The sequence below is a fragment of the Maylandia zebra genome, linkage group LG12 (assembly GCF_041146795.1).
Source record: "Maylandia zebra isolate NMK-2024a linkage group LG12, Mzebra_GT3a, whole genome shotgun sequence".
Taxonomy (NCBI): domain Eukaryota; kingdom Metazoa; phylum Chordata; class Actinopteri; order Cichliformes; family Cichlidae; genus Maylandia; species Maylandia zebra.
Genome location: NC_135178.1, coordinates 21425075 through 21435379, shown reverse-complemented (window position 1 = coordinate 21435379; position 10305 = coordinate 21425075). Strand labels below are relative to the sequence as shown.

The 10305-nt window shown below is 39.9% G+C and overlaps 2 protein-coding genes across 2 annotated transcripts; one reads left to right on the top strand and one right to left on the bottom strand.

The window, feature by feature from the left end:
- Positions 1-558: 558 nt before the first annotated feature.
- lg12h2orf68 (linkage group 12 C2orf68 homolog) lies at positions 559-4399 on the bottom strand. The gene is made up of 4 exons (XM_004544630.4): positions 4166-4399; positions 1702-1817; positions 1436-1578; positions 559-1349 (listed from the first exon to the last, which is right to left on the bottom strand). The coding sequence occupies exons 1-4, from the start codon at positions 4273-4275 to the stop codon at positions 1227-1229; spliced, it is 492 nt and encodes a 163-aa protein (XP_004544687.1). The 5' UTR covers positions 4276-4399; the 3' UTR covers positions 559-1226.
- Positions 4400-4630: 231 nt separating this feature from the next.
- On the top strand, positions 4631-10303 carry usp39 (ubiquitin specific peptidase 39). The gene is made up of 13 exons (XM_004544631.6): positions 4631-4827; positions 5124-5202; positions 5283-5377; positions 5463-5599; positions 6847-6999; positions 7090-7315; positions 7409-7483; positions 7830-7897; positions 8142-8330; positions 9251-9393; positions 9527-9662; positions 9790-9876; positions 10021-10303. The coding sequence occupies exons 1-13, from the start codon at positions 4767-4769 to the stop codon at positions 10072-10074; spliced, it is 1503 nt and encodes a 500-aa protein (XP_004544688.1). The 5' UTR covers positions 4631-4766; the 3' UTR covers positions 10075-10303.
- Positions 10304-10305: the final 2 nt, after the last annotated feature.

The following is a 10305-nucleotide window of genomic DNA, read 5'->3' as shown; positions in this document are numbered from 1 at the left end:
AGCAAAATATAAAACTGCCACTTGAAATCTGAACTCTACAAATTAAGAGTTTTTCCTGTGTATAGGAGGCTATATATTGTTGGACAAGCAGCCCCAATGAGATGAGATTTCTGACAAAGCAGAGGACAGAAGCTCTGACTGAGGTGCACAAAGATCCTGAAATGGATACAAACCTAAGGTGCTACTCCATGTACAGCAACTTGCCACCTAATTCTTCATAGCCCCTCAGAGGGGGAAATATTAGAACAATTCAAAGTGCCCTTTTTATGGAAACTAAACTGTTTAGTAGGTCTCTGTAGAAAAATGCATTCTTTATACAGAAGTACAGAGTAAAACCTGATTTAAACAGAAGGAAAACTACAGCAGAGGTCTGTGTGGTTATATGACTGATGCTGCCACCTGCTGAAAATGTGATGTGAAACATTTGTCAAATCAAAGTGATGCCGTATTTTTCTATGTTCCAGTATTATATTCATGTTTAAAATCAGAATCTCTGTCATATAAGATGATAAGGAAAAAAAAAAGTGGTGCTCAGCACCATAAAACTGGACAGCAATGCATGGCTTTTATACATTTTATATGTAAAGTGTCATTCTCAAAAAGATATTACAGTATCAAAAATAAGCCTCTCAACAATCCAAAATAAATCAGAGCACTGAAACCTACAGAACAGTTACCAACCCAACATCTACTAAACTCGGACTTCAAAACTAATTTCCCTCATTTCTTAAACACAGGATTGCTGACAGACCGATGATCAGCTTAAAACACTTCGCACAAAGAGTTCAAATCTTAATTTAACAAAACAGAATCTTTGTAAACACAAGAATCACAGGACATGGAGGACAACACTTTTAGGACTCTGTGCTGAAGAGTACCTGCTCTTTCTAAATGTAACTATTAAAAAAAAAGTAACAATTTTCAAAATGTCCAGTCAACTTAAATGTGTCCTCAATATGTGAATCAGAGAATAACACAACTGTCCAAGGTCAAGAATTGCAATTAAACCTGAAAACAACTCCCAGCCATAAACTGTGCTCTTCCTTCTTGCGAAAAAAAAAAGGCCTGAATACAAGTCTCCATGTTAGATCTCTGCTGACAGTCACTCTAAATGATCCTTCTTATACCCTTAATGCACAAGAGTGCTCTGGAGGAGTGCAGAACTGCAAACGAAGCATTACTCCTCTGTGTGTGGAGCTCCTTTATGGTCGTAATCTGTTGATTGCTCAGCGTTTGTCTCGCCTTTTATCAATTTCCTTTCGAATTCGAACCTTCAGAGCTGCCCGCATGGCTGCATCCAGGATGTTCTTCTCTGCAACACGTTCTACCACCTTCTCAGGCTTGTCTTCCTTCAGAAACAGAGGGCATTTAAAGGAATTACACACAGGAAATGACCAAAGAGCTGAAAACACCATAAAAAGAAATCGGCATTAACCTTGTGCACAAGGATGGATGTAATGGTACCAGAATCTGCTTCATATTCAAGCCAAAAGAGTTCAGTCCCACTGGCGTCAGTCTCTGTGCTTGATCCACTCTCGTTTTCTTCAGCATCAGCACCGGCCCCTGGCTCTGAACCATCTGAACAATGAGCGCACACACACACACACACACACACACACACACACACACACACACACATTATCTTCCCGCTAATGGGTGCACAATCAGCACAAAAGTCAAGAGAAAGCACATCAGTCTTACGTCTTCTTCGAGGATGGTACACTTGCATGTCAGGTCGACGGGGTCTTCGAGGGGTTGTGGTGTGTCTCCGCCGCTGAAGCTCTTTGGCTTGTTTCACTTCTTTATCATAGTCATCTCTGGAGAAAGGGAATCAAAATTTTGTTAATGCAGAAAATATGACAACTTGGTTGTTCCATGGCATATGAATAAATAAATAATAAAAATAAAACCTAAATCAAGAACATGTAATAAACAATTTTTTCATTCAAAAAGAAAGAAAAGAAAAGATTAAGCCTCAGAAATATTTTTAACTCTTCCCTGTGATGCTCTCATTTTCATCTTACTGTTAATTTTACCTGGCTTTTTTTTTAATTACATGAAATTAATGCTAAAACAGCAGAATGAAACAACCGCATTTAGTAATAACCTGTCATGTGGACTACTATCAAAGTCACAGATTGCAGAATTCTCCATTTATTCAAACCCAAGCATTAATGGAGTAACACTGTTTTTTTAATTGTGATTTTTGACTTGACTAACCACTGTATATAGAGGTCACCTTTTAAATAAAATTGAAAGACACTGACAGCAAAATGCCCCTTTTTACCAGTCAGCCAGTCTTCAGCCAGTATTGAGAAGCTTAAATACAGGCTTGCAATGTAATTTGGGGATTTTCTTTGAACAGTCTTTTTGTGTGTGAAATGATTCATGGACATGATATCCATGCCTACATATGCATGTATGTAAATTTCTAACAGTTTGTTGTATAGTTCAGAAAATGCATTATGAAAGTAGGTCGTTCCTATGTAAATTTGGCACAAAAAGTAAGGTCCATTATTTCTTTCTTGTAACAATCCACCTTGCAAATAAATCTCATACCGTTGGAAGCCTTTTTATTTGCCCTTCAGTAGTCCCACATTTCTAAGGAAAATGCATTTTTCCTAACATATGCATTGAATGATCAGCAGAGGTGAGTATGGGGGTTTTGCCATGAAAAACCTGCTAAATCTTCTCAATACCAAACAGCCTATTCTGCTATTGACTCTTGTTTGGTGTTGTCTACTGAACTAGATGATTTAGGTCTTAAATTTTTTTTTAGCAATTTTTTAATCCAAGAAATATGGGGCTATGCATGCAGCAGTAACCATACGCAGCCTCAACAGCTTGGCATCTTCTACGCTGGTCACCGGTTTGGTCCACATCCAAGCTGATCACATAACTGTTCAACAGGGTCAGGACTTCAGGTAGGACATTCCATCCTCTTCACTCCCAAAGACCGGAGCTGAGGTGGTCCGCTCTGTTGTGGTGACCACCATTTGCAGAATCTCATCTCAATATCTCTTGCCTTGAGATTGGCTCAAATTTTGGCAAGCCTCGTTTTTCCACCAAAGGAGATGCTGCCCCACGTTATAACACTACCTCCACCAAAAGCTGCTACCCTATCAGTGCAGCAATCATCACAGTGTCCCAGTGCACATGTTGCCAACAGCAGCGCAAATTTGCCTGATGGTGAACAGCAGTCATGGCAAGCCTCCTGGCAGCCCTATGACCCTGGAGATTGGCCTTGGGAGTCTGGTCTGGATTTTCTGGGTAGAGCGCAGTCAGTCATACTGTTCTGCAAACCTTGACTGAAAATCTACAGAAGTCTGACTTCTGTTCCAAAGTGCTGACAGGGTGAAGAAACAGTCTTCTTATTGTGTCGTCTTCTTGGGATTCCCATTTCGTCGCCTGTCTGACATCCTGCGTCAAATAGAACTTGGCCCTTAATTTGGATAAGGTACTTGAAGTTGCCCTATTGGCACGTACCCTGTAAGGTCCACGATAACAGGTGGTGCTAATCCGGCAACAACCAGACACCTGACTGTCTGTATCCGGGGTACTAGAATCTCAAAACAAGAGTCAGTAGCAGAAAGAAACTGTTTAGGATTCACAGAGAAGATTTGCCAGGTTTTTTCATGGGCACATCCCACAAGTGGCACAATTTAAGAGGACATAAACAGACTTTACAGTGAAATATCACTTATTTTCAAAAGCCAAATACAGATTTTCCTTACCTTTTGTGCCAAGTTTACTTGCTATACTGAAATGCATTTCAAAGAAACCTACAAACAAAAACATTATAGAAGTGAAGTGATGTGTTTAATTGCTTTCCTAGTATTTTTTGGGGTCTGTCGTGTTTTCTGTCAAAAACAAGTTAAAAATGACCCCCCTTTTCACAGATGCACGCACTGATTGAACTCAGTTTTTTTCAGTATGCAGTTGTTCATCATTTTGCTTCTCAGCATCTTAAATCAAAACGAACTGGTCACCAGGCCTCTGCGACCTCCCCATATATTTTAGCTCCGAATGTAAAAGCGTGTATGTTAATAACAAGATAACATTCACTTAATCATAAAATTACTTTTCACTACTAATAACAACGATTATGTTTTTAGCTGAATGACCTATTGCACTAGCATACGCTAATAGCAGCTGAGGAACTCGCCTAGCAATCTGGTTCCTCCGGATATGGTGCAGGAAGCCGTGGCTCATATCCAAGCGGCCACCTGGTTTGTATTTCAGCTCGTGGACCCCCTCTTCTCTTAAAACATCCATTTCAGCAAACCGCTTCCAAACAAAGTCAGTATTTAAGCACTACTGATTGCAACAAGTCCCAATCAGAGCACTGTGAACGGTCAAAAAGCTATATAGCTACGGCTAACTAACGATAACATGTTGTCCAATTATAATGCTCCCTGAGTTAATAAAAATGTTATAACTAAATTGCACACCATAAACAAATACCCATACATGACAAACCTTTATATATATATTATATATATATATATATAAAAGACAAACAAAGGTCCAGTTAGAGTTTAGAAGTTAGGCAAGTTATTATATTAGTTTTTGGTAAGTGATTAACCAGCGTGTATAGCGTTAGTAGGTTTTTAAACTCCGGGTTAGGTTTTAGTTTGCTGCTCCACGGCTACAACGCACAATCGCCGCGAGTTTCGAGGCGCACCGTGTCTGACCCATTCATCACTCCCTCCAAATAACGTAAAGTTTTAGCTTCTCCATTGTTTTGACGCCGTCTCTCTGCTGCTATGGTTTCTTTGAAGCGTGAAAGAGAGGTGGATTTAGATGATGATGACAATGAAGACGGAGGTAAGTATGTTCCTCAAACGTATGCCCTGCGTTTGGTTAGCAGTTAGCGTTGTTGTTAGCCAGTGGTGTGTTCGTTTTTTTTTACTGGCCTGTCCAGTAACGTATAGACGGATCAATAAGTGTCTCCACTGTGTGCTAAAAACAACGATACCCATCATCTTAAAGCACCCAGTGTTTGAAAACAAGCATACCTCACAACATTAAAGCTAAGCTAGTTAGCATGTTTAGCTCATTGCTTTGAAATGTTGGTACATGGTTTGGCTTGACATTTGTTCTTGGGCCACTTCACGTTGCAGTGGCAGCCAAAGTGGGACGAGGACATGCAGTAGAAGACCGAAGAAGCCGCCACTGTCCTTACCTTGACACCATAAACAGGTAGGCCGGAGTAGACTGTGTATTGCTATTAAAGCTGTATTCCACCTCTGCAGGTGAATTCACGTCTGTCAATCCTGCAGGAGTGTGCTGGACTTCGACTTTGAGAAACTCTGCTCCATCTCTCTCTCCCACATCAATGTCTACGCCTGCCTTATATGTGGGAAATACTTTCAAGGTAGGCAAATTGACATTTTAACTGGGGATCAGAGACCCTGTTGTATTTGTACTGATTTGTGTGGGTTTTGTTTTGTTTTTTGTAGGAAGAGGTCTGAAGTCTCACGCGTACACTCACAGCGTACAGTTTACCCATCATGTGTTCCTCAATCTGCATACACTCAAGTTTTACTGTCTGCCAGATAACTATGAGATCATTGATTCATCACTAGAAGATATCACAGTAAGTAAAGTAATGTTTTTCATACTAAAACTAAAATTCATGTAATCTCACTGGCCACTTTATAGGGTACACCTTATTACTACAGGTTTGGACTCCTTTTACCTTCAGAGCTTGCTTATTAATTCTTCATGGCAGAAATTCAACAAGGTGATTGAAAATTCCTCAGAGAAATTGGTCCATTTTGACATGATAGTGTCAGACAGTTGCTGCAGATTTGTCAGCTGCACATCCATGATGTGTGGCTCCTGTTTCATCACATCCCATTGCTTTGAAATCTGGTGACTGGAGGCAATTTGAGCATTTAAACTCACTGGACCGTATTCACTTATCTCTGTGATCAGGATAGACAGCATTAGCTACACCAGAGGGACAGCTCAGGTTGAGCAGTTTAGAGGTGAAGTTAGAGACAAGTCTGAGGGAGGTTTGGACATGTGCAGAGGAGGGATAAGGCATATACTGGGCTGTAATGAGAAGAGGTGAAATTGAGGCAGATGATCCGCTGTGATGCCACCTAATAGGAGCAGCCGAAAGAAGAAAAAGAATCTACAGTGTAAATATATATCTATGCTAAAGGTTAAATTACATTCAAAATATTTTGACTTTAGTGACTTTTTTTTAAGCTGAATTGAGTGAATAAATATCTTCCAGTCTGAATTGTGACTGGATTGACTGAAGAAGCACCAGTGTTTTCAGTCTGATATGATACTAACCATGTTCTGTTTGATTTTGTCATTATTTCTGAGCTCTGGCTTTGGAAGAGTTACCACAAACAGCTGATTTGCTTACATGCAGCAGACTGTGACAGCACTGAGCAGCTCCTTCAGTGGGAGACTGCGGCACCCACGGTGTGGGACGGAGAGATTTCGCAGGTCTTTCCTCCCCACTGCTGTCAGACTCCATAATAAAGACTTTAACTGATCAAGCAAACACATCCATACATATGCAATAATACTAAGTGCAATAATCCTTTCTGTCATCGTTGTATTTTTACTCAGTTGTATATAGTATTTGTATTTGTATTCTATTTTTATCTTATTGTATATTTATTTTATTTTATTCTACTGTATATAGTATTTTATTTTATTCTATTCTGTACAGTTGTGTACTGTATTTATTCTTATTGTATTCTAATTTTTGCCTCATAACTTTTGCACTGTCCACTTCCTGCTGTGACAAAACAAATTTCCCACGTGTGGGACTAATAAAGGTTATCTTATCTTATCTTATCTTATTTCTTCTCTCTACAGTACGTGCTGAAGCCAACTTTCACCAAGCAGCACATTGCGGGGCTGGACAAGCAGGGTAAACTGTACAGAGCCTATGACGGTACCACCTACTTACCGGGCATTGTAGGGCTCAACAACATCAAAGCCAATGACTATGCCAATGTGGTGTTACAGGTATGGATATCTACCACTCTAGATTTTTATTAATTGTTGTACTTTTTTTGAATAATATCCTCCCTTCTCATTTGTGTCTCTCTTTTCAAGGCTTTTTCTAATGTTCCACCTTTGCGAAATTACTTCCTGGAGGAGGAAAACTACAGAGGAATCCGCAGGCCCCCGGGAGACATCATGTTTCTCTTGGTGCAGAGGTTTGGTGAGCTGATGCGCAAACTTTGGAATCCAAGAAACTTTAAGGCCCATGTGTCGCCCCACGAGATGTTGCAGGCTGTAGTGTTGTGCAGCAAGAAGAACTTCCAGATTACAAAGCAAGGTATTGCTTTACATTCACTAAGTTGTACTTTCTGGGCTTAGGTAGGCTTTCAATACAGGTTTTGGTGCTAATTGATTGTTTTCTGTTCTGCAGGTGATGCTGTGGACTTCATGACGTGGTTCTTAAATGCCCTGCATGGTGCTCTCGGAGGCACAAAGAAGAAGCCATGTAAGTGGGAAAAAAATTGGATTTGACTCTTAAGTTTGGTTCTAATGCAGTAGTGCATCTTTAGCCTTCTGTTGTGATATTAAAAGCATCTTAAGGACTTTAAGGGTTAATTTAATTTGTATTTTTTTGATTCTCAAACCTTGGGTTTCATACAGAATCTGCAGTCTCTGCACAAAATCATATTGTGACTGTGCAGTGTGATGGACAAGCTCCGTGGACTATGACGTTTGCAGATGACATTGTTACTTGTAGTGAGAATGTAGAGCAGGTGGAAGAGATCACTTCGACGGTTCACCTCATTATGAAGCCACTAAACCTCCCTTTTCTTGCCCTTCTCCCCTCATAGCAATCATTACAAAAGCATTTCAAGGCTACATGCGGATCTTCTCCAAAAAACTCCCACACCCAGATTTGGTGAGTTTCTTGCTTGTGTTATAAGATAATTGTTTAACATATGGACCTGAATAAGTTTAGTAATAGAAAAACTTGACTTTATTTGTTACTTATTCAAATTCTTTTTAAGTTCTGCACTATTTAAGATTCAGTTCTTCTAAGAGTCCAATAGCATTTTACTATGTATTCTGTGAAAGTATATAACTCATTTCCTGTGAATTGAGTTGTTTATGTTTTGATGACTTTGATTTTTAAAATCTTACAGCCGCCAGAGGAAAAAGAGGCTCTGCTTACAACAGATGAGTATCAGGAGCAGATGTCTGAGTCTTCCTTTCTGTTTCTGACCCTCGACCTCCCAACTGCTCCACTGTACAAGGATGAAAAAGAGCAGCTTATAATCCCTCAGGTCCCTCTCTTTAACATCCTGGCCAAGTTCAATGGCAGCACAGAGAAGGTACCGATTCATTTTAATCCTACTGGCTTTGATAATCACTCTCACAAAGTAAAAGAGCTTGCAAATACTGCCATGTCAATATCGCAGTGGAGTGATCTGTACTACTGATGGCTGTGCAGTAATATAAAGTAGAAAGTGCAAAATTGAACTAAAGGTGTCAACACTAGGTGACAGTGTTTTATCAGAAACGGTTAATGTAGCTGACACAACTACAGCCTATATCTTCCTCTCTCCTCCACTGTGCTTGCACCGATGTGGAGAACAGCTGCGCACCTCTTGAGTTTGTGCCACACACTTAGTGTCAGAATGAAGGAAGTGCGCTGCGTATATCAAGCGCAGCATTATGCCCTCTAACATCCATGACGTAGCCACTGGGTTTAACAACTTTTATTGCAGAAAACCTGCAGTGATACAAAAGTTTGCATTGAAACTTAGGTTTTTACAGTCTATAAGCATTATTAGCTTTTCCGTTAATATCCACGAACTGGATATGTGGTGCAAAGCTTAGACATGTTTGTCTTGTTTTGCTCCTGGTTATTATTGCTTTGGTTCTTTGCAACCAAGCGTGATTTCTGTCTAGCATCATGAGAAGTTTCACCTTTCAGGCTGTTCTCTAGAATCCCTTTCCTTCCACGTCTGCCTCTACATCGACATTTCTCCTCAGGGCAGTCCTCGATGCTACAGCTAATGGCCATTCAGTCATGTGGTACAAATTGGTGTTGCATAAAAGTCCACTTAATTTGATTCAAAACAATCTCTTCCTCCAAAAAAAGAAAGAAAAATCTGTTGATAACATTAATTTTGAAAGGGTGTCTATTTTAATTGAAATTAGAGCATTTAAAGCTTAGTGTTACTTAGATGTGAGTTCTATTAATAATTGAACACTGAGAACAAATCTGTGTATTTTCCCTTAATTATAGGAATACAAAACCTACAAAGAGAATTTTCTCAAAAGGTTCCAGTTGACCAAACTGCCTCCGTACCTCATCTTTTGCATCAAAAGATTCACCAAGAACAACTTCTTTGTGGAAAAGAACCCCACAATTGTCAACTTCCCTATAACGTAAGTGCCATTCGTGTATTCAAAATGCAGCCTTGATCAAAGACATTATACTTACTGCGTGTTGTATCTCTTGTGTGTTCATTGTGTCTTCGGTTTAAATGACGGTATGTCGTCCCTTTGTGTAATTCAACAGAAATGTAGACCTTCGTGAATACTTGACAGAAGAAGCTCAAGCCACCGAGAAGAACACGACGTATGACCTCATTGCAAATGTAGTGCATGATGGGAAACCCACTGAGGGAGCGTACAGAATACATGTTCTGCATCATGTAAGCATCTAGAACTTTTTGGTACTGCTAATAGAATTAACCGAGCACGTTAATGCTTTTAGCCAAATTGATTTTGTAAACTGTGGCTTGTCTTAAACGGCATCCGTTTGTCTTTGTGTTTAATCAGGGAACTGGAAAGTGGTACGAGATGCAGGACCTGCAGGTGACTGACATCCTCCCTCAGATGATCACACTTTCAGAGGCTTACATCCAGGCAAGTCGACCACTCAGTTTTATGTGCAACATCCACAGTTTGAAGCAGACCATTGCATCTTCGGACTGTGATATTGACGACATGCGTTAATTGTTTAACAAGGAGTCCTTGTAGTTGACAGTGTGCTTTCTCCTCCCCTCTCAGATCTGGAAGAGGCAAGAAAGCAATGATGGAAGAAACAACCACATGGGGATTTAAAGTATTCCTCAGTGTGTGAATAACCAGAGGCTTTGTGATTGTCCTGGACATGAACTGGGTATTTATGTGTTTTAAAACAACAGAATGTTGAATGAGAGTGGCAAGAGAGCATCAGGGCATCCTTTACAACCACATGAAGCAAATGTCTGCTTGTTTTTTTTTTTCTTTTTTCCCCACAGTTTTATCTTTTTACTACTTGGAAGTTTCTAAATAAACCAGGTCCAGTACACA